Raw genomic sequence first — 27,411 nt, 5'->3', positions numbered from 1 at the left:
ACGAGTTGATTTCAGAAAGTGAAAAGAGGTAAATACAACCCGTGCAGCGAGCACATTAAAAGATTCTTCAAATGTTGATGCACTTTTACTATTTATGTAATGAACTTTAAAAAATAAATGATAATTGTGGCGCATGCAAAAAGCTTTTGACAGAAGTCAGCACTCAGAAAAACACATTTTGGCAGAAATCCCAGGTTGTTCATTCCAAAACATAATGTCCTTTGCACGCAGTATTCTCCACTTTAATTAGACAACGTGATCTCAGCTGAAATCAGACTTGAGCATTTACCATTCTCATCTGAGGGACAAATAGGAAACGCATAAAGGATAATTGATGGTTTCCTGCGATGACTATTTCAATGAGCCGAGCTGAGGCAGCATGTTGTGTTGGTGTGGTTTCATCCGGAGCCCAGGGGAAGGATGGAGGGCGGGGGGTCTGCCGGGTCAAGTCCTGGACGCAGCTGTATTATTAAGAGAAGGTCAGCTCCCAGCACACGTCTGCTCACATCAAGCAGCTCGCTTCGTTTCTGTGCCTCCAGCTGACATGTTTGTAACCTTGAAGGCTATTTAATGAAGGTTCACAAACCCTCTCTTCTAGTCGCCACTTCTTTTTTTCTTTTCTTGTTCCAATAAAACAGAGCCAGACCACAAGGAGCGCACAACACACCGAGCATCTGGAAGATTTATTACACAGCCTTAAAAAAAGATACAGTGTATTGGAGCTATAGAGCCGGCACCCATTGACAAGAATACTTTTAGAGCTGCAACAAAATAAAATCAACTTTTGCTCTTTGACAAATTTATCAGTTATAAGTAAACAGAAAAGAAATAAATTTTCAAACACTCATATATTTAAAATACTCCATTTTATTTATTGGTGTAACTTGTCAACACCTTGTTAACATTATTGTTAGTGTCCCATTTTGAGTTAATGGTAATATGGTTTATTCAACAATGACTAATGAGGAATTTCAACCATCTCAACTGTATTCTTTCACTAAACGTCCGATATTGGTGGTTTTCTAAACACTTCTGACCTTTTAAATTGACTTCCAAGTAAATGATCCCTCATCAGCTCCAAACTTATGACCACCTGCCTGATTTGCTGTTGATCCTTCAGGTGCCGCCGAGGCCTGAACCCTCCAGGACCCGGGGAGGCGCCCTGTGGTATCTGGCACCGACGTGTTAGCGGCGGATCTTTTCAGTCAAAGCTAACTTGTTCCAGCAAATCCATCAACACTCTTGACTGTCTGTGTTCACACTGTTCACCGGCCAACAAACCTCCCAATGTCAGAGCTGCTCTGACCCAGTAGTCTGGATATATCGTATTATAGATGTAGATATATAGATTTGGTCCTTGTCAAAGTGACTCAGGTCTCATGCTGCACTCAAATAAGTTTGTATTTACCGCGTACAGAGAAGAGTCCGTATGTACGGCGCCCTCTTGTGGTATTCACAACGTCAGAACTCAACATTTTCGAGAAGCCTCGAGTTCCCGAGTTGTGACGTGTTTGCTGAAGTTTACAGAAAGGTCAGAGGTCATGAAAGTTCCTTTTTGTTGGATGTTCAGCAAATATATCGTAATTTCAGTCATGTAGAGTTTGTTTTCATAACGTAAAAATAAAAGTCTACGTCTGAGGAAAATCTTCCCAACGGCCTCATCTTTTCTCTCTATCTTTGTATTTCCTGCATTTACGTTACCCCCGTTAGCATGCTAAATTGTTAGCGTCTGGTTTTTAGATGCTGTCCATGTTGCTGTTGCATAGCAACGTTGTTTTTAAGACATAAACACTTAAATGGCAAGCATACGACTTCCCGTGTTGTAACCATAAACTCACAAGTTCCATTTGAATGCAGCATCACAGCCGCTTCCTTCTTTCACTTCCAACACGATGACGACAAGAAGGGACTGTTCATGTACTGTCTTACATCCCAGACGTACACAGGGTCCTAGGGACGAGCACAGACTGTTTATAAAAGAGTTTGTAGCTTCCAGGTCTGTAAAATGGTTCCGATGCAGAAGTGTCTTCAGCTGCAATACCAGCGAGTGCCACTAGAGGTCGGCTCCAAAAAGCCCCCGGCTCCATAGACTCCCATTCAACTTCTCTCATCAAATCCAAAGTGAATAAAATGTGTCCATCAGTTATCTCGGTGTTGTTAGCTAAAGTCACTCCTTCTTATTAGTTTTCTGGAGGTCCATCTGAAAATAATCAATCATTCATTAGAAAAGAAGATTCAAGAAGACCTGTTTTTGGGGGCGCGTCTGTTTGATTGACAGGCCTGAGGTGCAGTCAGGTTACAGCTATCGGTGGGCGGGACATAGTATCGTCAGGTTTCCAATCAGATTGGTCAGATCCACCGCTGGCTCCTCCCCCAGCTCGTCCAAATATGGTCACTTCCAGCTCCACACCGCTCCGAACGAGCAAGATGGTGACAGACAGAATCTGAACTGGAGGCTTCATAACGTTCACAAACCAACGATGACGTCACTGATGGTTGATGACATCACTGAAGGTTGATGACATCACTGATGGTTGATGGTTGTTCACGAGATCGTCGTCATACACTTGATCTTAGTGGTCAGAAAGTTTTTGGATGATCAGTGTACAGTATCTCAGTGGCCCAGCTGAGCCTCGATGCAAATATGGCATACATTCACTATTTTTTATCCATATGATTTTAGAATTTCCTAAAGTTGCTCATTTATTTCATGTAATCCAGAAGTTACTCATATCAGCTCTGGTGTCTTAAAGAAACAGGTGCTCTGCTGTCAACAACAACCTCAGTGTGTGTAAAGCCACACATGAAGTAACAGAATGACTCCTGATGTTTGAACCAATAGACTTTTGTTGCGCTTCCACTGAATGTACAGGTTCAGTCCAGACATCACATATTCGATAAATCCTTCATTAAAATGATTGAATGATTGTTACCACACATTTAGCTTCCAGCCGTACAGTTTCACCAGAAAAAGGATATTCCTGTACCTACTGGGCTCATCAACGAGGGGAAATAATCTTCATCGAACAGCTCTGAGGTGTCGACTGTCATCCTCCCTCTTTTCAATCCTGCCAGTGTTGCTGCTGCTGACACTGAGCCGCCCTGACACAATGGTGTCACGGCTGGCCCCGCCCCCGCCTCAGTTTGACTGACGGGAGCAGGGAGGCCAGAGGCGCATGGCCCTTTTATGCAATATGGAGAGGGAAGAGAGGATCATGGGAGCAGATATTGTTGAGACCTGCGTTGTTGTGATCCGCTCAGCCAGCAGGAAGAGATGCAGACAAGCATGTGGCCTCTCGGCTTCCTGCAGCGGAACCACAGACGAGCCGGGCAGCTCTGACAGCTCATAATCCTAGCCGGAGAGGAGAAATCAACCATAGTAACCATAGCAACCACAGCATAACAGCAGCGTAGAGGAAGAAAAGGCAGGAGATACATTACTGCCCAAACGTCACTGACACCTGCCCTCTACGTGCTGCTCAGAGGTCTCCATCATCTCCACGTTACAGGCTGAGCAGCTCATCCTGATGGGGTGAATGTGGGCTCGACTGTGATTTTTATCATAATGAGGGCGGGGGTCATCCTCAGGTCGACTTCTTCTGGGGACACGTTCAGAAAACGGTGAAAACAAGATGATCAAACTTGGGTCCTTTGCTGTCTGGACTCTGTTCCAGCCAGGAGCTTCGAAATACATCAGAACCAGACAGTGCAGGAGGCTGTGAGTCGCAGGAATGCTTACTGAAGGCCAAAATGGAGAATAGTAGAGGCGTGTCTGGTGAAAGTATGTTTTTATTTTCACGTTTCCTGCTTTAATAACTGTGTCCCAAGGTCATAAATCACCCCCTAGAGTTGTACCGGAGCTACTGCCAGTTTTCAGGCCGTCTAAAAATAGCCATGCCCAAGTTTTCCTTCTCGATCCCGACTGGTTGAGGTGTCTCTGGTCGGCTGGGTGTGTTTTTGGTTTTGGAGGAGGGAGGCCGCTCTTTCTCATTACGGCCAGGTTGTTGGAGGCGAGGCAGAGATCGCAGGTGCTGCCGCCGTGCTGGTGTGTCAGCAGCGTTTCCTCTGGGATGTGCCAGGTGACCTCGGCGACCCCGTGGCACCAGGCCAGGCTGGCCTCAGCCGAGGCGTCCCTCTGAAGGTCTGAGCCAGACGCTGATGGAAGGGAAACGTCTTCCTGTTTCAAACCTAAAATATTCATAAGAGCTGGATGTGTTGGTATCATTTTATGCTTTCATTAAGAATGTGTTTAGTGTTATGTAAGGTCATTTTTATACCTCAATATCTATTATCGTGTCAGACTAAATGCTGTTTATAAAAAAAGCAGCCACATCTACATTCAAAACATTTGACTTCTGTTGTTTTCTCTGTATGTCTCGTATTTTATGTAAATTATGACCCAAATGGCACGCCATGAACTCATTTTAATCAGTTTTGTCATAAAAACTAAAGTTGCATAATTTTGCGTGATGTTGAAGTCATAATGACTGGAAAATATGAAAGATGGACACAGTTTGGTGCAGCTGAGGAAACAAAAACTGAAGTAACTGGGAAAACAATAGTCAAGTATTTAAAATAAGTATTTAACAGTAAGTATTTAGAAATAAGTATTTAGCAGCAAGTATTTAGCAGTACGTATTTAGAAATACGTATTTGGCAGCAAGTATTTAGCAATAAGTATTTAGCAGTAAGTATTTAGCAGCCAGTATTTAGCAGAAAGTATTTAGCAGCCAGTATTTAGCAGCCAGTATTTAGCAGTATGTATTTAGCAGTACGTATTTAGCAGTAAGTATTAAGCAGTAACTATTTAGCAGCCAGTATTTAGCAGCCAGTATTTAGCACTAAGTATTTAGTAGTAAGTATTTAGAAGAGCACATTCAAACACTAAAACACAAAAAAAAGTGTTTTCCAAAGAGTAATGAAAATAGGAGAAACGGATGATATCAATCAGAAAAACAGGAACGGTTAAATAAAGACACGTCATTCTGGGTGAGAAGAAATTTTACAGGTTTAATTTAGAAATTATTTTTCAAAAATCAAAGTGATTTAATTAATCATCAACATCAATTATCCCTTCTTAATACTTAGTTACTGTTTCTTGTCGAACGTTCTGACTTAACAGCTTGAAGTAATAAAAGTGTCACATTTACTCATCGATCTGTTGGTTTTGAAACAAAGATCTTTTATTAAGACAGAAGCAGGCTCCTCATGTATGTAAATGGCAACATGTTGCCGGCAGAGTTGCCAAGTCAGCTAATTCTCATCAGCTCAGTGAATTTGTTGAAATTGTCCGACCCGAGTTTGTTGCTCGATCACTTTATGGGCTGCTTTTTCTAACGACCTGTAAACCCACATAATGTTGGCGCTAACGAAAAATTTATAAAGTCTTTGAAATGAGTCTTTGTTTCCTTTGGAAGGACCGAGTCAACCGGGCCAGACTCTGATCATCCTCCATCTCTCCGTCAGAGAGCAGAGGCGAGGTTTGATGCTTGGATGCTATCTCCTCCTCCTCTGAGCCACCCAGCGTTTCTCTCCTCGGTGTTTCCATTTCATCACCGCCCCCCCTGTTGACTCTCTACTCCACTCGAGTTTTCCGCCCCACCTCCCGCCCCCCTCACTCCCCACTCCGCCCTCTTCCTCCTCTCTATAAGCCGCTCTTCTTCCTCCTTCCTGTCTTCTTGCCCCTGTAATCTTTTCCTCCTGCATCATTACTCCATGCCGACCTCCGTCTCTCTATTCTGGTATTCACCCTCTTCCTCCTGATGAAGGACTCACCAGCAGGAAGTCGATAACTGCTTCATCCTGTCTCTCCTGGACTCTTAACAGGGTGAGAAACAGCAGGTTTGGTGTCATCATCCGGCGGTCCTGCCGAGTGAGCGGTCATAGTTGTAGGAATAGGTGGCAGCTCAGTGTTGCGGCATGGTAAATAATTGTGGGCGGAGCCACACAGCTGTCATGACTCTCTGTTCCCTCGGATGTCACCTGGACAGTCCAAGGATTCGTCGACAGCACGAGTTTGCAGATTTCCTGAGCGGTGGGCCGCAGTGATTGGTGCACATCTCTCTGTATCCCATCAGTGAAGTGATATTTGGAGTAACACGAACAGACATGATCATGTTACAGCAGTCGAAGGTTTAAAGCTCCTAAAACAGTATTTGTATGTAAACAGTGGCTCAAACGATGGTGAGGTGAAAGATGGAGCTGATACCCATAGAGAAACTCCGCAGTTCCTCTCAACTCTTGCCTTTCAGCTCATTGTTTTGGTTTCTAAAAGCCTGCAACTTTCAAAGTCGTGTCGCCTTCATTCGGCCACTGCTGACAGCTGGTGTCGAGTAAAAAGCTCAGATGAACTTATTCTACTCCATAAACAGGAAGACAAAATTAGCACACAGCTTTTGAACCTACGAGAAACAATCAACAAGTTCAGGAAGTGTTCCTGTTGTACGTGAAGAGCGCAGCGCGGTCGTGCTCACGCAGCAAGTCAGCTTTCATAAATGCTTGTTTTATAAGATCAGCATCTGAGTTACACGAGTTTGTGTGCTTTCGCGATTTCACCGTGGACATTCACCACAATCGATCGGACGTGGTACCAACTGATCACTCCCCTAAACACTGAAGCCACGTTATGAGTAGAAGGAAACCGAGCAGGTAAAAAGAGAAGAAACATGATTTGTACTCTTCTGCGATGAACCCTAAAATGTGTGCATGTTGTACATTTTCACTAGACCCCAATCAAAAACTGAAAATAACTTCTTTTTTTTTTTTTTCTTTTTTTTTTTTTTATATAATTTTGATGATTTAATGTACATAATATGGGCAGTGATGAGTGTTGGAGAAGTTGCTGCAGAAGGTACATCAGTGGTTCATTTGGTGCAGTATCTGCCTGAAGGTCTCTTTTGGCTGCACTTTCCTTTTTGCCGATCTGCCTTTGTAGATGTGCTGTGTAATTATAGTCCAAAAGGGGCGGGGCTTAAAAAGGTTATGGGACCACACTGGGGACAATAAAAAAAAACAACAATGGGCCAATCCAGTGCTCTTTAGTGTCTGTCTGTGCGGCTGTGGGCAGATCTGCCCATTTTATGGGTCGCTCAGAGAAATAGATAAATATATAAAGTAAAAAAAAAAAAAAAAAAAAAAGTAAAAATAAGTCTGTTGTGTCGGCCCACCGGGAAAATGCCCGGTACAGCAGATGGACAGTGCCGCTCCTAACGTCGCCGGACGAGACTGAAACTTGGAATACTTCCTCTCAAAAGTCAGTGATTGCCCTCCTCCATGCACATCACTGTGCTGCTCTCCGTTTGCAAACAGGAACAGTTTGGAACTGATTGATCGCCCGTCGTGTGCACTGACATTATCTGTTAGTTAGTTGTCTTAGTTGATTAAATGTCTCCTCGTCATGTAAAAAAAAAAAAACTTTTAGTGTACGTCTTCTGGGCTGGACGTGTTTCCATTCGCACAGAAACAATTCCTCAAGGTTGACTTCAGCCTTGGAAACAGCCCTCCCTGTAGGGTTTTCTACCTTCACCCTCCTTCGACCAATCAGAGCCTCCGAGCCGGAGACGCGTCTCTTGCTTCTAATGAACCCGACCCGTCACCTCCCCATTAAATATGGATGCTGCCCGGGAGCGTCTCCCTCACCGGCTGCCCCCAAACACCATGACATACCTCCAGGTCTGCATCAATTATTCAGCCCCCCACCACCACCACCACCACCCTTCTTCATCCCGCCACCTTTTCTTGAACATGACGTTTAGGTGGTCAGCATCTTATTTCACATTGAATTAATCACTTTTGGTCCCATTAGCTCTTTTAATCACGCTCTTTACATCTTCAGATGCTTCAGGTCTTCGGCTCCATTTAAAGAAGTTAATGAATTCTGTCCGGCCAGTAGTCCATGAATAGCTTTTTACGTTAACTAATTATAGATCCGACTTCACTAGTGGTCATGTCCTGCTCTGTAATTGGATTTTTTTTTTTTTTTGCCAGGCGTTTATTGATTTCATGTCACAAGTGGATGAAACATGGGAGGAGGAGCTCGGTCTGATATGATTCATGAGAGGACACAAACATTTCTGTAGCATGAGCTGCCATGTCAAGCTTTTATTTTGACAAAAGAAGAAGAATTCATTTTGCGCTGTGCCAACATGTAGGTGTTTTGGAGACTCTGCAGCAGTGACTAGTGAGAAGCAGTGATTCAGTCGGTCTCCTCTTCATCCTCTGGGATGGGGAGGGAGAGAGACAGGCTGGGGGAGTAAACAGCCACGCAGCCCCTACGGCAAGCAGGTGGCGGCTTTTTCTCCGAAGGAGGAATAATTAATCAGCAGAGAGGGCTGCGTGAAAAGGAGGGAAGGAAGTGGGAAATAAAGAGATGAAAGAGGCTTCAGTTCAAAGAGAGCAGTCAGTGATGAGCCGGGCCTCACTGGGCCTGAGGACGAGGACGGAGACGGACAAACAACTGTCCCTGCAGAGCAGCATGGATCTGGGATCGGATTACTTCAACGATTGTTCCAATTAAGAGTTGGTAAGAAAAACAGGATTGTTAAACTGTATAATGTGTTATTTTGTGTATTATTGTAGCAGAAGAATAGATTTGAATGCAGATATTTCCAACTCAAACATGGTTGTAATGTTTGTCAAATGATTGTTAGACTTCGTGACTTCGCGTTAGACTTTTGTGAGCAGGAAAAGAAGCACTGAAGCGGTTCTGGAGGCTCGTTGTGGACTGAAACTGAGCTTGTTTTTTGCCTTTCATTTGTCAGCATGTGTGTAGTTCTGGTTCTGGTTCTGGTTCTTGATTGGGCACCAACTGAAACTTGTCTGTATGTAGACAGAGTATCAACATCTGTCCGGTATTATGGGCTGCCATCAAATGTCTGTCCAGAGACACCTGCATGAACATGAACGTCACTAATGGAACGACAGCGATGCGCTTTGCAACCAACTAAATAAAATATGTAATGAAAATGGTTTCATGTTGTGGCACAGTTCCCTCCTAAAATATCAAACTTTTTGTCTGTGTGATCTCCGTTCCCATGACAACACGTGGGGTATGACTAAGAACTGGGAAACAATCATTCGCCTCTTATGTAACGTATGCAATGTGTCCTGCTCCAGGTAGTAGTTCCGACCCTTAGCAACCACCTAGCAACAGAGAAGATTTCTAGTCCGTTTTATTGCTTTGTGGATATGGTTTCTCAAACTGAGTCGGAAATACTTCGTTCCAATAACAATACTGTGTAAAAGGTGCATCTACACGTGTGTTTGAGTCAGTCATCCCGTGTGATCGGCGCCTGACCAGATTCAATTCAATTCAATTCAATTCAATTCAATTCAATTCAATTCAATTCAATTCAATTCTATTCTATTCTATTCTATTCTATTCTATTCTATTTATGTAGCGCCAAATCATAACACAGGTTATTTCATGGCACTTACAAATCGTAGATGCATCAGAACCACCTTGTTCCATCTGTGTGTGAGCAGCTGTAATGCTGAGCCGTATATCTCTGTGAAAATACACTTGCTCCTTTGTCAGCCTTCCTCCAAAGATTATAATTTACCAACAGCACAGGAGCAGCTTTCCATCTGGCTCAGAGGGATCAATACATTTGTTCCCCTATATAAGCTGATTGGGTGTGTGTCTGCCAGGCGGGGTGATGTAAAGAGTCGGGATGCAGAGCGGTTTGTGGTCTCAGTCGGCGCTGGCTGCTGCTGCGAGCACACGCGATTAGAGATGCTCAGCAGTCTGGCGCTGAGCGTGGGATCGCTGTGTTGGCCCTGTGATAGGCTGGCGACATGTCCAGGTGAACCCTGCCTTCCCCCTAAGTGAGCTGGGATAGGCTCCACCCCCCCACCCACCCCCACCCCCCCCACCCCCTCCCATGACCCTGTTCAGGATAAAGCGGGTATAGATAATGGATGGATGGATGGATGGATAATATCTAATATAATGTAGTTCCTACTTGTTGTAGATCTATTAAATGACCCATTTGGTGAAGTCGGGTCTCTTTTGGTCCTTTTTGGTCGCTCCGAGCACCCGTACCGTAACACCACAGATAGTCACACACTTACAATCCTAGCGGCGGCTAGCTGGACCGGTTTGGTTTGAACACATGACACAGTGCTAAAATGTTAAAAACACATGAGTTCATGGATATCTTTGTTCATCAGATATCTTTGTTCATCAGATATCTTTGTTCATCAGATATCTTAGTTCATCACATATCTTTGTTCATCAGATATCTTTGTTCATCAGATATCTTTGTTCATCACATATCTTTGTTCATCAGATATCTTTGTTCATCACATATCTTTGTTCATCACATCTTTGTTCATCAGATATCTTTGTTCATCACATCTTTGTTCATCACATATCTTTGTTCATCTGATATCTTTGTTCATCACATATCTTTGTTCATCACATATCTTTGTTCATCACATATCTTTGTTCCAACCAGACTGGGCTAGCTGAGCAGTTTAGTGTTTCTATGTTCTGTATTTATTCAGTTGGAGACTAGAAATCCTCTCTGTTGCTAGGTGGTTGCTAAGGGTCGGACTAATAAACATTACATACGTTACATAAGTCTACTGATTGTTCTCCAGTTCTTAGTCATACCCTGTCTGTTGCCATAGAAACGGGGATCACGCTGACAAAAAGTTTATATTTTCAGAGTGAATTTCTCCACAATATGAAAACATTTAGATTACATGTTTTATTTAGTTGGTAACCTATTGTATAATCACTATATTATACTGGGGGCTGTTTTAAGGTGATTATTGCTTAAATAACTGTCACAGGAACGCTGAACGGACAGAACGGACATATTAAAAAAAAAATCTAATTTTCATCAACACACACAAAACTTGAAAGTTGCAAGTATTAAAAACAAAATGAGCATATATTATTGCACAACAAGAAAAGATAAGATTCAGTTTGAAATGCTCATCCTGCGTATAGATTTGTTATCTTGTTTGGTTTAAAACACACAAGCAAGCACACACAAGCAAGCACACACAAACAAGCACACATAAACAAGCACACACAAACAAGCACACACCAAACAAGCACACATAAACAAGCACACATAAACAAGCACACACAAATAAGCACACACCAAACAAGCACACACAAACAAGCACACACCAAACAAGCGCACATAAACAAGCGCACATAAACAAGCACACACCAAACAAGCACACATAAACAAGCACACACACATGACACGGTTGGATTTCTCTCCACTTCCTGTGACAACCTCTGATTGTGCTGACGGGTGATTAAGTGGGCGTGGTCACGGCGTGTCAGTCAGTGTGAGGCTGCTGTTCTGATTGGACGAGGATTTGTCTTAGTGGCATCAACAAAGCGCAGCCTGAGCGAACAGAATCACCGGGTCAGAGACGGACCGGTCAGCCTGCAGCAGATTTAACGGCACAACTACAGACTGTATTTAATCTCATATATGGAGGCCCTTAAGACTGTGCATGTCTCCACCCATGACAGGTGGCTTAATGACATTTTATCAAATATGAATCCTTTGCATTTAGCAGTGGGGAATAAGGCTGTAAAATAATATAACGGTATTTCAGTATTACGCTGCATAACAGAGTGACGTCAGTACGTCAACAATTTTAAATATTGCAATTATCATTAATTTAAATCTTTTATCAAGAAGTAACCCAGTATAATCATGATTATTTCTCTCCTATAAAATCAAATTTCAACCGTGTTTCCAAAAAAGTTGGGTCGCTGCGTAAAATGTGAATTAAAAACAGAATGCAATGAATTGCAAATCACGTAAGCTCGTATTTAATTGCAAATAAACCAAAGACAACATATAAAATTGTAAAACTGAGAAATATTATTGTTTTATGAAAAAGATAAAAAGAAGTGTGTGTGTGTGTGTGTGTGTGTGTGTGTGTGTGTGTGTTATTCTCCTCTTTGTCCTCCCACCGTGTCACAGAGTGAATGAATGTCCTGCTCCTCATTGAAGTTGGATGAGGCAGACAGACGGAGAGAGAAAGAAAAAGCAGGGAGTGAAATCTATTTTCATGTGACAGACTGGAGCTGAAGGCCAGACCGGCACTTTGTCTTCAAGGAGAGGCGGACATTTATTGCCCTGTTGTGTCTGAAGAAGCGTTTCAACGCACTCATTTTCAGTTTGTTTTAAAGGGAAATGTTGATTCTTCTGGGAGCTCACTAACGAGCTGCCGGTGTCTTTATTTCATCTGAAGTGTGTCCCTTTGAGTAGCCCCGTTGGTAACATCATTCTGTACACTTTTTTTTTCTTTTTTTTTAATGTTTATTTGTATAGGGACACGTATGTAGCATAAACCGATGCGACACAGCGCAGCATTTATAGCCAAAGATAATTTGCAATGCTCGACCCGAGATGGGCTTTAAAATACAGAAAACTCTTAACAACTCACTACACATACGCAAAAGACAGAACAACTCATAGACTCAACAATACATTCAAAACGCAACCAGACAGATTAATATAAGACCATAAAAAACGGATCTCAGGTCATTCGTGGCTACATGACTGATCCCTCTCAAAAAGCTGTTTCAGTTTGAGTTTAAAATGATCCAGATAAGGATCCAGGTCTGTTGGTAAGGACTTCCACATGCTGACGCCCAGGAGGAGATGAGGATTTATACGTAAGGGCACCTTAAAATTCCTCCGGGATGTTCCACGCGTTACTGAGCCTGAAGCTCTGAGTGGAACCACAAGGTCACTGAGCACTGGGGAGTCTGGTTATTGAAACATCCATAGATGAGTTCAACAAGCAAATTTTGTAAAATAATCAAAACTTAGCACATTTATTTTCTTAATAACATGACATCGATGGGCTTTTATCGCTTCCTGTCCCAAGTTTTGATTGCTGGATTGTACATCACTTGGATGTCTTGAGTTTTCTCTGACTGGTGTTTCCAGAATTAAACAAACTCTCATGTTGATTGATACTGAAAGGTGAAGAAGAGTTGAATACTTTGAACATGTGGAAGGCAGGTGAAGATTCTGGCTTCAGGTTCAGACCACAGACTGGATATAAAAGTCTTTTTAGCGTCCAGGTTTGAACAATGAGTCTGATGCAGAAGTGTCTTCAGCTGCAATACCAGCGAGTGCCACTAGGCTCCAAAAAGCCTCCAGCTCCATAGACTCCCATTCAACTTCTCTCATCAAATCCAAAGTGAATAAAATGTGTCCATCAGTTATCTCGGTGTTGTTAGCTAAAGTCACTCCTTCTTATTAGTTTTCTGGAGGTCCATCTGAAAATAATCCCTCATTCATTAGAAAAGAAGATTCAAAAAGACCTGTTTTTGGGGGCGTGTCTGTTTGATTGACAGGCCTGTGGTGCAGTCAGGTTACATCTATCGGTGGGCGGGACGTAGTATCGTCAGGTTTCCAATCAGATCGGTCAGATCCACCGCTGGCTCCTCCCCCAGCTCATCCAAATATGGTCACTTCCTACTCCAAACTGCTACGAACTAGCAAAGATGGTGACGGACAGAATCTGAACTGGAGGATTCATAACGTTCACAAACCAACGGGTGACGTCACTGCTGGCTGCTGATTGGTTCAGACTTTGATTGTTGGGTTCCGTGATAAAAAAAAAAACATTCGCTGTCCTCCACCGCGCTCCGTTACCATCAGCAGTGCCGCTCCGTCTCCTTTTCAGCGGCCGGCCTCCCGGACATCAGTCGTTATTCCTCCTGACCATGCGCGAGTCATCCAGAGACCAAGCTGTGTGTCAGGCTATTAAAAAAAACAAGAAGGTGGCTGCCTCCCAGATCGGAGTGCTAACCAGTGGAAGGATGTCAGCTGTAGAGAAAGCAGTGTGAAGTGAAAGCCTTGAGCAGAGTGATGAGCTCACTTGCGTTTGTTGTGCTGGGCGGCCGAGCTGAGGCTCGTTCTTCACATTATTGATCCACAGATGGAGCTGAAAGAGTGGAAGGTGAATTTATTGCCTGAATTGAGGTTGTCCTGACCTGAGTTTTATTTCACCTGCACATTATTACATTTTATTTGTTATTATTGATGTAATCTTCCACTGTCACATTTAGGAGTTACGATCCAAAGTGGTCTTTTAATGGCCTCAACCTGCTGTCTTTTTCTAATCTGAGTTCATTCTGCAGTTATTTAATGTGTTTACATTTTCTTTGAATCACTACCTGTCTATGATTTATCACTTCATTATACAACGAGTAGCTCCGCCCCAGAGATCTGATTGGTCAACTGAACATTTGGAACGTGACATCACACCTTGGGAATATCACTCCACCTCCTCAATGGGAATATAGAATTAGAGTTGAGTTTCATACAATATGTAATTTCATGTAGTTTCTACTTGTTATAGTTCTATTAAATGACCCATTTGGTGAAATCGGGTCTCTTGTGGTCCTTTTTGGTCGCTCCAAGCACCCGTACCACAACACTTTTAGTTCATCAGATATCTTTGTTCATTGAGTGAATTGCTCCACAATATGAAAACATTTAGATCACACGTTTTATTTAGTTGGTAACTTGTTGAATAATTGCAATATTACAGTCGAGGGTGTTTTAACGTGATTATTGCGGTCTGACCGAGGCGCTTCCGTAATTGCTTAAGTCAATCTGTGCCACTCAAACCAAACCATATGTCTCTTCTCTCCCTTGTCGTGAACAGATTATAGATAATGGGCTGCGTGCAATGCAAGGATAAGGAGGCAACCAAACTCACAGACGACCGCGACACCAGCATCTCCCACGGAGCCGGCTACCGCTATGGGGCCGACCCCACGCCGCAGCACTACCCCAGCCTCGTGGTCACCGCCATCCCCAACTACAACAACTTCCACGCCCCTGTCAGCCAGGGGATGACCGTGTTCGGAGGGGTCAGCACGTCCTCTCACACTGGAACGCTGAGGACTCGCGGCGGGACAGGTGAGGGAAACTCAGGATGATCAGAAAAGTGTCCAACCTCTGGCATCCTCAGTTTGAATCCTGGTCAAATATAAAATGTCATAAATAAAACTGATGTGTTTCAAAAACTTGACAACTGGAATGATAAATGAGATGACAGAGTCGTGATGAATGATAATGAAGTTTATAAAATCAAGGCCATTTTCTTTTTAATAGAGATTTCCCCTTTAACACTTCAGTTCATTCATGTCTCTTTAAATCAAACCAGTATGACTGTTTTTATGATTTTCATGAACTCTATGGTAACATCAGTGTCAGCCATTTTTTTATTGTGCTGCTTTGATTTTCAATTCTGAAATGTTAACACACATTTTTAGCTGACAAAACTTCCTCATGCTGACATAAATGGTTCTCTTCATTCATGACCGCTGTGCAACAGTTCACATAAAACAAAACATTCGGGCTGAATGTAGCTCGGTGCTAGCCTGCATGTAGCTCACAGCAGGAGATAACTGTCTGGTAACTCATATCAGCGTTTGCACAGCCACTCTGAAGGGCAGACCAATCGGGGAGCAGTGTCAGTGGTTAACCGTGTCTGTCCCGCACCTACTTCACTGTGATTGGACAGTGACAAGCGCAGTGCTAATATGTTTTCAGCTTTCATTGACCGGAAAAGGACATTAACGACTCGGTGCAGAATAAACACTCAGCACCTTGTCAAGCTGCTGGCGTTCATTAAAACTATTTCAAAAATATGCTTTACTCAGGAAAAAAAAAAACTCTGGTGGACACGGTAGGTAGCTGCAGCGGTGGCAGAGTGTCGGCCGGTTTCGGCACGAGCTGATTGGTTAAAATGAACCTGAGGTCGACGCCCAGTAGGACGAACGACCGTAAACGATTCTCTATGGAGGGTGACAGACTCATATTTACGGAGTGAAACTGGGCTCTGGTTCGCACCGGGCCAGCTGGTACAACGCTGCATAAGAAAGTTCTGAGATTGCTACTGCTGCGTGCGAATGCTGCGCAGAGATAAGCTCTAATATTTACGAGGAAGTATTCCAGATGTCATTGCTTGAGCAACAACTGATTCCTGAAACTCTTTGTCTTCAGCAGAATCCCATTTTGTGTCTGTCCACAGGTCATTTTGTCGCTCAACCATGTGTTCAAACAGCTCATGTAGAAAACGTGCAGTTATTATTTACGCATTTGCACTGCACTGTTTACATGGGATTGTGGTTGTGTTTGCAGATGAATAAAGTCTCTGCAAATGAGCATGATTTTTTTTTATTAACTCCTACAGACATTTGTGTCACTTAATGTTTTGAAGTCTAATCACTTCTTTCCATTGACTTTGTATGCAATCAAACGGCCTCTAAAATGTTCTCCTATGAAGGAAAAGGACTAACATTGCTTGTAAGTGTGCCACCTTCTTATTTACAGTCCTTATAAACCAAGATCATGGTGTAACCTTCTGCTCTCAGGTTATGTCACAAACAGCTAAGATCTTATTAGAGGCAAATTAGAAGGTCAACACCAAACAAAGGAAAACTTGAAGCTAATTGAACTTTCACAGCAGTGAGGCATAAAATCCAAGCAGAGTGCAGCACCAGAGGTAAAACAAGGAAATGATGCCCCAAAGTTTCATGACAGGAGAACAAAGAACCGGCGGTGCAAGGCAGTTCTGCATCTGATCATGTGTGCAGAGTTGAGGATTTATGTGCATATTTCATTTTCAGAAATGAGTAACCCAGTCCAAAGAAAACTGCAGCAAAAATATAATGAATATCTAACACGTCGTTCTGGAACATTTTGAAGCAGAAGTGTTTATATGCTACCTCCCTCTCACCCACGGACTAGATATAAAACTACAGACTGGATATAAAACACAGACTGGATATAAAACTACAGACTGGATAAAAAACTACAGACTGGATATAAAACTACAGACTAGATATAAAACTACAGACTGGATATAAAACTACAGACTGGATATAAAACCACAGACTGGATATAAAACTACAGACTAGATATGAAATTACAGACTGGATATAAAACTACAGACTGGATATAAAACCACAGACTAGTTATAAAACCACAGACTAGATATAAAAGTGCTCTTTGCTTCCATGTCTGAAAAATGGTTCCGATGCAGAAGTGTCTTCAGCTGCAATACCAGAAAGTGCCACTAGAGGTCGGCTCCAAAAAGCCTCCGGCTCCATAGACTCCCATTCAACTTCTCTCATCAAATCCAAAGTGAATAAAATGTGTCCATCAGTTATCTCGGTGTTGTTAGCTAAAGTCACTCCTTCTTTTCTAGAGGTTCAAAAAGACCTGTTTTTGGGGGCGTGTCTGTTTGATTGACAGGCCTGTGGTGCAGTCAGGTTACAGCTATCGGTGGGCGGGACGTAGTATCGTCAGGTTTCCAATCAGATCAGTTCCGTTCCTCCGCAGCTCGTCCAAATATGGTCACTTCCTGCTCCGAACTAGGAAGATGGCGCCGGTCGAAATCCGAACTGGAGGCTTCATAATGTTCACAAACCGACGGGCGATGTCACTGCTGGTTGCTGCTTGATCCCAACCTAAACGAGCTCAGTTGAAGGCAGACCTCCCGCTGGTTGGATCCCCACCGGCTCCTCCATCTCCAACAATTCTGTCTTTTGACTTCCACAAGTAAAAGTTATGACAGAAGTAAAGTAGAACATTCATCAGGTGGAGTCTTTCCTTTCAGCTGTGAGCGTCCTGTGGGAGCTGGTGTGTGGGAGACTCGGTAAATGAGAGACAGATGGTACAAGCATCACAGAGACGGGTGATAATGGTGTGAAGACATCAGCCTTTATTGTTTGACAGAAGAAAGAAACTATCAGCAACACAGCCTGAATTGTGGAGATCATTTCTCTTAATTTCATTCCTTCACAGTTTCAGTTATTCTCTGCACCTCGTGATGGTTTGTGAGAACTCAATCTCACACACACACACACAGATTCTTGGTGCAGTTGAAGACTTCCCACGGCATCCCGAATCCCTCGCAGCCGCTGCTGCAGCTCCTCCCCGACCCAGCCCGGCCCTGTCAGGAACGTCCGGCTGGTATTAGCGCAGGCCTTTGTGCAGCGGGCTCATTGTTTCGGTAGCGAATACTCCTACTCAGGATATCCTTTATGTTGGACTGAGCCCGGGCCGCTGCACCGAGGAACTCAGCATTTCCACTCAATTTAGCAGGAACCCTCTCCCTCGAAGTGTGGATTATTTTCTGTGCTGTATAATCCAAATCCACAGCGTGGCAGAGGAGCAGAGAGAGGTTTAGCGTTTTAATTTTCTTCTGGTGGGAGAGTTTGGACTCGAGCCACGCTTCCCTTTCAACCTCTGTTAGCACACAGTTGTTTTCCTAACAGCCCCAATCACCCCTATGGTCACACCACATGGAGCCCAAACTACTGCTGGGGCAGACGTCCTATCGATTATCAGTTGATCTTTTTGCCGATGTCATTTCCTCAAATGGAAATTCACAGCTAGTCCCACGACCTTATGTAACGAATTGCGTCGTATCCCAGCAGACAGCTCGAGATGAATCAATAAACCAGTTTGTACCCAACGCCATCTGCTGACCCGATGGACCCACAGCAGACACGTTCCTCCGTCTGCAGTCCTCTCAGCCTCACCTCACCTCCTCATGTCGATACTCCTCGTCTGCTGAGAGGCTCTGATGTGAAATGACTTGAATTAATGACATCAAGCAGGTTTAAGTGGACTTGGAAGAAGTGCTCGTTTGTCAAACACTCAGCAGCATGAAACAGCTGAACAGCTGCAGTCGTCTCAGAGAAGATGGTTCATATCAGAGAATCAAGCTCTTAAAACACCAGAGTAGTTTATTACAATCTGGCTTTTGTTGTCATATGTCTGCCCATTATTATTCTTGGTAATAACAATATAATAATGACTTACTCAGTAATATTTTCTCAGATAGTGCAAGAAAATTAGCAGAAGACCAGACAGGTTGTAAACATGCAGCGTTTTCAGGTTCTAAGGGCTTTCTTGAGGGGAACGACCCCCCCCACCCCCCAGAGGGTTCCCCCCCCCCAAAAAAAAATAGGTTATAAAGGTCTTTTACTGTTTTCATTCACACCACCAACAGTTACTGTGAAATGACGCTCTGCTGCCGGAGCGACGCTCCGCCTCTTATTTCTCTAATTGAGGAAATATAGTTTTCAGTTTTCTTGATCTGGCTGAAAATCATGCTCATGTTTTACCTGTTTAAAGATCCAAAGTGTTTCATTCAAGAAGGTCAATAAAAACAAATGGAATGGCCAAATTTATCCGAATTACTTTTAAGATGTATTAACTGACTCCCCGGGGCGGCCCAGTGGTTCCCTGGTCCGTTCTGTGTGGAGTCCGTTCTCCCCGTTCCTGCGTGGGTTCTCTCGGTACTCCGGCTTCCTCCCACCATCCAAAGACATGCGTGGCAGGTTAATTGGTGATTCTACAAATTGCCCTTAGGGTTGAATGAGGGTGTGAACAGTGTTTGTTTCCGTTTCTGTCTCTGTGATGGACTGGTGACCTGTCCAGGTGAACCCTCCCTTCACTGGGATAGCCCCCCCACTCAAACAATGTGGAATCACATTTCAAGGCCTTTTAGCCTTTTTGCACTAAAGCGTTCTGCTCTATTTCAGTCAGTGTGTCGCTCCCGCTCTTCATCGTGTGCAGCGTTGTTGGCAGATAATGCTGCAATGGATAAAAAGCTTTTTCAGGCCGCTGGTCTTTATCTGGAGTTTTAGCCCGTCTAATGGGAGTCCGACTGGACTGAAGCAGCCTGAATCCCACCGCCTGTCACTGGACGGTTCAACGAAGAACCTCTGGCTGCCCTGCTAATCTGTCAATCCAGTCTGAGGGGGGGGGGGTTCAGGCAGGCACAAACGCAGGCTTGAAAGGTCAATTTTGCACCTTTGCAAAGCCTCTGAAACTTTCTTGGAGGGATTTTGGTGATGAAGAAAAAAACAAGTGACCGAGTAGAGATCTCAGTGTTTTATTCCCTGAATGATTCAGCATGGGAATTCATTTACAGATGGAGTTCTCAAACTACAATATAACAACATGAGAAGGAGTGCCTCATCATTTCACGATGTAATCTTACATTTTGCCTTGATTAAATTGAAGAAGTGATGAGTCGAGACCTGGTTACACTGATTTCCTTCGATTCCCAAAATGTTCAAGTGTTCATTTTTGATGCAAAACAAAGTTTCTTCCCGTGTTTTGTTATATTTATGTTCCGCTCTTTACACCTAAAATGTCAGATTCACAGAGTTTTTTTTCCTTCCTCATAAATCTCATTTGTATGGTTAACCTCCTGCTGTTATCTGTTAACACATTGTACAATGAGCATTAACTACTCCATCACATTTACTAAAAGCAAGGAAAGAGGTGTAAGAGTGAGAAAAGTGCTACTGTTAGATATTGAGGTGAGAGCTACTGTAGTAAAATGAGTCCGATTAGTGAGGGGAGGTGTCAAGGAGGATCACAGGAGCTGACTTGATAGTGTTTGTGGAAAGAATTGAGATTCTACAAAGGTTAGTCTCCAAATATGAAGCCCCGGGAAAGCTGCGATGATGTCACAGCGAGTAGAAGTCTACGCTACAACGGGACGAAGGCGTCATGTGAGCTCGTCGAAAGAAAAGTGTTGATGGCTGTTCAGAACGGCCGCACTTGAAGGCAGAACAAACATCCTGCTGTAGTAAGCAGAATTTATGGTCTGTCTGAAATTCACGCCGTATGATTGGATAGATACACAAAAACTTTCCCTGATATTCTCCCACTTCACCTGTTAATGTGTCCCTGGACAGAACGTCCGATAATATTTGCTGTTATCCTTTTCATTCCCCTCAAAAACAACAAAAAGCACATTTAGTTTCTCATGTGGTTGGACAGCACATCTTAAAACTAGTTCCTCACAACCTTAACGGGCCTTTAGCCTCCTTTTGGCTGCACATGACCGCCTCCCTGATGAAAGAACTTCAAACCAAACCTCATCACATGGGGCGTGGCCTCTGATCTCAGACATGTAAATCATTTTCAGGTTGTGATAGTCTGCATCCCGTCCTGCTGCTTTCAAGGTCCAGCAGAGACTTCAGCGTCCTAAAACTCATATGCCAATGTTTAGCACGTAATGTTTTCAATGGTTAGCATTGCAAGCTCTTGTTAATTATCGCACAACACAAAGTACAACTGAGGCTGGTGGGACTGTGGTTTACCGGCGATGTCAGCCTCATGGTGGCGATCAACAGTGATTGTGGTACATCCTCTGGGAGCCGTGAGAGTTTGGTGCCCATTCATGGAGTAGATTTAGAAATATTTAAATCTGCTAAATGAAACATTTGGACCTGCAGGTGGTACCAGTTGTCCCCGCTTGTTACGATATTTCAGTCCAGATCAGAGGTGGTGGAACAACCACCAGTGCCATCCTGAGTCCAATAACGGTCCAACAGCACCGGTATCTAATGCTGCCACGTGGCCAGTTATATGTTGCAATACTGAGGTTTTATTATCAGGAAAATATCCTTAAAAATACCCATTGTGTCCCTGATGAGCTGTTTCCACTCAGTTCATCATCATCATTTATTGACTGTAAAGATTTGACCACACTGACCGGCTGCACATGGACACAGAGGAGATTAGTGCCAACATGACTCCAGTGTCCCGCAGCCGCCTTCAATTCAACGTGAACGTTTAAGCCTCGTTTTCTTCTGCTAATCTGCCGCGTGCTGACGCCGTGTTTCTGTCCCTCCTGCAGGAGTCACCCTCTTTGTGGCACTTTATGACTACGAGGCGCGGACAGAAGACGACCTCAGCTTCAGGAAAGGAGAGCGCTTCCAGATTATCAACAGCACGTAAGTCACTGCAGCTGCTTATCGGGGTGTCTGCACTCAGAGGAGATGCCAGTCTCCCATTGTGCTGCTCTGTTGAAGGGGCGGCTCCAGCTGCCGGGAGGGAGCAGACGTGGCTTTGCATTCCAGCTGAGGTAAAAGTGGCAGCTTGTGCATGGAAGAGAAGTGTTATGGTTTCATAATCTGGAGCAGCCGACAGCTCAAAATAACTGCTTTACTGCCTCAGTTCATGAAACTATAGAACCATAAACGTTGCGTGGTTCTAAAGTCCAACCTGGAACTATTTTACACATGTAAAAAGGCTTAAACCCCAAAAAGGCCTGGCTGCTCTTCACATGCAGTTCATTCCAAGAGGTGAAAAGTGGTGGATTGAACAAGCAACATGGCAATCAGGAGTAAACAGTTTATTCTGGTCTCCAGCTAGTGACGATGAGTGTGACGGGCCGTTAAGGCTTCCTTCTAAACTTGAACCAATTGGCAGCCAGCAGGGACGTCATCGTTGGTTTGTGAACGTTATGAATACTTCAGTTCAGATTCTGTCCGTCACCATCTTGTTAGTTCGGAGCGGTTTGGAGCAGGAAGTGACCATATTTGGACGAGCTGGGGGAGGAGCCAGCGGTGGATCTGACCGATCTGATTGGAAACCTGACGATACTACGTCCCGCCCACCGATAGCTGTAACCTGACTGCACCACAGGCCTGTCAATCGAACAGACACGCCCCCAAAAACAGGTCTTTTTGAATCTTCTTTTCTAATGAATGAGGGATTATTTTCAGATGGACCTCCAGAAAACTAATAAGAAGGAGTGACTTTAGCTAACAACACCGAGATAACTGATGGACACATTTTATTCACTTTGGATTTGATGAGAGAAGTTGAATGGGAGTCTATGGAGCCGGAGGCTTTTTGGAGCCGACCTCTAGTGGCACTCTCTGGTATTGCAGCTGAAGACACTTCTGCATCGGAGCCATTTTACAGACCTGGAAGCTACGAACACTTTCATATCCAGTCTGTGACTTGGACCCGCAGATCTGCAAAACTGTGTGTGTGTGTGTGTGTGTGTGTGTGTGTGTGTGTGTGTGTGTGTGTGTGTGTGTGTGTGTGTGTGTGTGTGTGTGTGTGTGCGTGCGTGCGTGCGTGCGTGCGTGCGTGCGTGCGTGCGTGCGTGTCTGTGAGAGAAGATCATCCGCCAGCTCTCTGACCATCCTGACCTGAGCTGGCAGATGCTTCTTCCTTGTCTTTGTCTCGGCCTGCTGATCTGCTTCTTTGGGTTTCTGCAGCGGTGCAGTGACGTGAGGAGGCGGCCGGCTGCTGCCACGGCGCTCTGACCCTGCTCTCCTTTAGTTTTCTCTCTGATCAGGCTGCATGTGCAGAGCAGCACTGCAGAAGGACGATGGGTTCACTGTGGTTTTAGAAGGAAACTGATTTTCTGTCATTACACTGCGAGCTCTCTGATTTCTGGGTAAATAGACAAACAACCAGCAAAACGACAGAATTTCAATATTGCTTCATTATTATTGGATTTTTAAGTAAAATTTTTAGGTTTAGTTTTACGAAGACTTTTTTTTGGTTCTTAGCTAAAAGATAGCCGACACTAAGGGAATGCTTTTATATTAATCTACCATCAGAAGGACTTCACAGCGAACCTATTTTACATAATAATGCTATTAAAGCTGGTTATTTGCTCTGATCTCCCTTTTGGGACCAAACCACCGTGTTTCTGAGGTTTTATGGCTCATACTATAAACTTTATACTTTTATTAACCATTTCATTTTCAAATACTTTCTGGATTATTTGATTTGGACGTATATTTCAGACAGTCACTGATTCCCATTTATTTCTAGACCAGTATGAAAATCCGTCCCAGTGAACACCGATGCTGCATTATTGTGGCTTAATAATTCAGTTGAATTTATTCATGATTTTTTTATAAAGGAATATTTCATTTTAGTTTCATAATTTCTACCAACAGACTTCGGTCTTTCCAGGAAACTTCATTGTTCATTTTTAGAAACGTTTTTGGTCCCAGTGGGGGATCAGGTGGACTTCAGTATTTTTAAATCCTGTCTCCAGCCCTCGTTATTGTTAATGCATCTTTCCTGAGAGACTAAATCCAGGAAAAGACTAAATAATGATAGTTATAGCATCACACCTACATACAGAATCTTGAATATTCATTGTTAATGCAGATGCTTTCTAAGCCGTCTCCTGATGAATTTTTCAAGCTCTCTACTGTACATGACTTCTTCATCACCTCAGCCTTTGGTCCAGCAGGGTCAGTCTTCCTCCTCACCACACCCATGTAGCTTCCTGTCCGCCCGGCGTCTCGCACATTCCACCGCACACCTCGGCAACTGCTGGGCTGCAGCCAGAGCAGGAAGACATTAGAGCCCACACTCCCTCGTCCTCCTCCTCCACCTCCTCCACTTCTTCCTCCTCTTCCTCCTCCTCCTCCTCAGCAGGAGCCAGGCCAGAGCTGCCTCTTCACCCCTCTCTCCTCCCCTCCCTCCTCTTCCTCCTTCTTCCTCCTCCTCCTCCTTCTCTTCCTCCCTCCTCCTCCTTCTTCCTCCTCCTCTTCCTCCTCCTCTTCCTCCTCCTCTTCCTCCTCACCAGGAGCCAGACAGAGCTGCCTCTTCACCCCTCCCTCCTCCCCGCTGTCCACCTACGCCTCAGTGTTTGACCCAGCCTCAGATAAGTTGCTTCCAGCCGCCCACACTGCCCCCTGCTGGACCGAGGTGGTAAAAGGCCTGCAGCCTTCCTCTGCTCCCGCCTGTCAGAGCTGGCAGCGAGTGACTGACAGATGCCTGAGCCAGCGGGCCTCATGTGAAGCGGGCCCACCAGAGATTCCAGCACCCCCGCCTCAGGACACAAGAAGGCTGTGTTGTCCCCTTGTGCTCCATGATGGCCTCCTCCAGGAAGCGGCCTGCATCCCTGAATGTTTACGCTGTTTACAACCCACCGTCAGCTCCCTCAGACATCACCAGGAAGCAGCTCCTGTTTTTACGTTAGTGAATTCAATTAGAATCGTTGTGATCCAACGTCAGGCTGTGAATAACAGTGTGTGGTGCTGTGAATGGCTGCCTGTGTTTAATTACGCTCATCAGCAGTCACCACAGGGAGAAAGCTCTGAATGCATCCAGACAGGAGGGAGCTCTTTGTTTACTCTTGTTGTTGTTGTCTGTCTTTTCGTGGCGTTAGTTTAAGGGGGTTTGTTTCTGGAAACAAAAGAGGCAGCGGGACAGACAGCCCTGCCCCCACCCACCCCCACCCCCACCCCGCCTCTCCAGCTCCAAGAGAGCACACATACTGACACCAAACGCATCCTCTTACTTCTGCATACTTTTTACCCTCAGAAGGCAGATTGTTGACACCCCATCCCCCCCCCCCTCCCAACCCCCCCCCCCTCCCAACCCCCCCCCCCCCCCCCCCCCTCCACCCCACCCCCGAGGGATCCTCTATGAACAAAATGAAGCAGGCCTGGTTTCTGCCTGGGCCGTTGTCCTCGGGAGATCCCCCTCGTGGCTTTTTTTCAGCATAAATGAAGGGCCAACAACGCCGCCTTCTCTCCTCCCCCTTCCTCCACTCTTCACTTTTTCTTTTTCTGTCTTCAGCATCGCTCTCACAAACACAAACACAAACACAACCACAACCACAACCGTCCCTCTGTGAGAGACAGAAACACCACCGGGCGGCACGGTGCTTCAAAGCGCAGACATGAGGGGAGGAAGTGTGCGCGTGTGATAGTGCATTCTTGGTAACGATGGTTAACCAGTGAAGCCAACTGTCCCTTAAGACACCGATTTAAGAAGAGAGGGGAGGAGGAGAGAAGACGGGATGACAAACACACAACTCCGCCGTCTGCTTCCACTTTATATTTACCGTTATTTTCTTCATGTCAGCAAATCAAATATCGAAACCAATGATGCATTTTTTACACCTTTAAATTTGCTATTGGAGATGTTATTATTAAAAACAAGTCACAAATATCTAGTTTTATAGCTAGACATGTGAGTTTTAAGGAAAGGTTGCTCAGGACTGGAGGAATTAGTGCGATTGTTGGGGAATATTTACCGAGGCGGATTAATCCAAAACAAAAAAGTTTCAATATTGCAAAGCCGTTTTTATGCTCGGCTGAGAAACAGTTTGTCGGTCTATAAATTGATCTCTGGACCTTTTGGTTAAATGGATTTCTACCTTTATGATTGTCAAGCATTGACTCAGCGTTTAATTCCTCTTCTCTGTCTGCCATCTCTACATTGTAGCTGCTGGAAGTATCAGGGGACACCACATCCGTCTAACGGCGAAGCGTGAAATAGACACGCCAACCCACCACAGCAAAATGTGAGATCGCCACGCTTTGCACTGTCTCTGCGTGAAAATTGCACATTATCCTGTGGTGGACAAAAATGAAACCTGCAGCATCCTTAGAGGCATGTGATTTACAGGAAAAGGAAACTTGTTGCAAAAACACGTGGTCGGGGTTACTGGATAACAACGGTGTTAGGCAACAAAAAAACAATGAAGAAAAACTTTTTCACCTGCTGGGTTTGAACCTCAGCGTCCCTCACGGCGGTCTGTAACCCCCTCCATCGTTCTAATGTCCTTTGTACTTGAGCTGAAGATTTTGGTCACATGATCCTGCGTCACATGAAATTTACATGCGTGTAAGTTTCACGCTTTCAAAATGTGTAACTTTCACGCCTAGGCAGCCCAAAGCGTGTCTATCTCGTGTTTTACTGTAGAGGACCGGTGTGTCTATTTAAAATTAGGCTGTCCACCTGTCTTATTATAGAGATTTCTTCTCTATAATGGAAAGATTGGTCAGATTTCGCCATTTTAATGGTCACTTAATGTGAGAATTCACAAAACGTTCTTATCCGTCACAGTGCATTCATTTACACTTGTCTGTCAGATTTCAATATTGCAGCAGATAATGAATAGATTTCCTTCCCTTCTAAGTGGAAGCTCTGTTTCATGTGCTGCAGTAACGTCACTACTTTAACAGTCCAAGGTAATGAATCATTTTCAAGGCTTTTAAAAGGAAAAATAAGAGGAAGTAAGAAGTGTAATGGACTTTTTTGAGCTCAAAGTGCACAAGAAAGAGGGGATATAAAAGGAGAAAAGATGAAATGAGAGAAATGTGACCAGAGGAAGATAGAAGATGAGCAGAGAAGTGGCGAGCCAGATGAAAGAGTTTTAGGTGCAGAGGAAGGATGGACGAGAGCTGCTGGTTCGTTCAGAGGAGATCAGAGAAAGACACTGACTGCTGTGTGGGCGTCTTCAAGGAGTCTTCTCTTCCTTCCTCCTCTTCCCTTTTTTTTTTTTTGCTTTATAGACATTTAACACACACCTCTTTTAAAGACATCAACTCGCCAACGTCACACACAAGTAACTGAGTGCAGAGGCCAACAAACAGGATGGAAAAAGTTCATCTTTTTTCTTGATGGAATATCTCAGCATTGCTGTCTTTCTGTAAATTTAAGGGACGTTCCAGATGTTGTACTTGTGTACTAACAGTCACTATTTTACCCACTGTCAGTACAGAAACATCAGAACACTACAAGCACCAGGATGATGCACTCAGAACCTCCAAAAAGGAAGTGTGAAACTCTTAAACCCTAAACGGTCGCCATC

At 44.2% G+C, this 27,411-nt stretch overlaps 2 protein-coding genes across 8 annotated transcripts in view; one reads left to right on the top strand and one right to left on the bottom strand.

Annotated features, from left to right (window-relative positions):
- Nucleotides 1-27,411, top strand: part of fynb (FYN proto-oncogene, Src family tyrosine kinase b) — a 74,598-nt gene that overhangs the window by 28,216 nt on the left and 18,971 nt on the right. For 5 of the 7 annotated variants that reach the window (XM_069161842.1, XM_069161840.1, XM_069161837.1 and 2 more), the window contains 2 exons: nucleotides 14,668-14,924; nucleotides 21,682-21,778. In XM_069161842.1, the coding sequence (XP_069017943.1) occupies nucleotides 14,678-14,924; nucleotides 21,682-21,778 (344 nt within the window). In that variant the 5' untranslated portion in view covers nucleotides 14,668-14,677. Of the gene's footprint in view, nucleotides 1-8,151; nucleotides 8,522-14,667; nucleotides 14,925-21,681; nucleotides 21,779-27,411 lie in introns of those variants that run through there. The other 2 variants (XM_069161843.1, XM_069161839.1) reach the window with 2 other exon arrangements.
- Nucleotides 19,470-27,411, bottom strand: part of slc16a10 (solute carrier family 16 member 10) — a 162,989-nt gene continuing 155,047 nt past the window's right edge. Inside the window, exon 7 of the transcript XR_011178893.1 lies at nucleotides 19,470-19,479. The gene's annotated coding sequence lies outside the window, so the exon portion shown is untranslated. The remainder of the gene's footprint in view (nucleotides 19,480-27,411) is intronic.

The sequence above is a fragment of the Embiotoca jacksoni genome, unplaced genomic scaffold, assembly GCF_022577435.1.
Source record: "Embiotoca jacksoni isolate LCO1_2020_lvr unplaced genomic scaffold, fEmbJac1.0.p SCAF_29, whole genome shotgun sequence".
NCBI lineage: Eukaryota > Metazoa > Chordata > Actinopteri > Embiotocidae > Embiotoca > Embiotoca jacksoni.
Note: the sequence above shows the minus strand (reverse complement) of the source record. Positions and strands in the feature narration are given on the sequence as shown.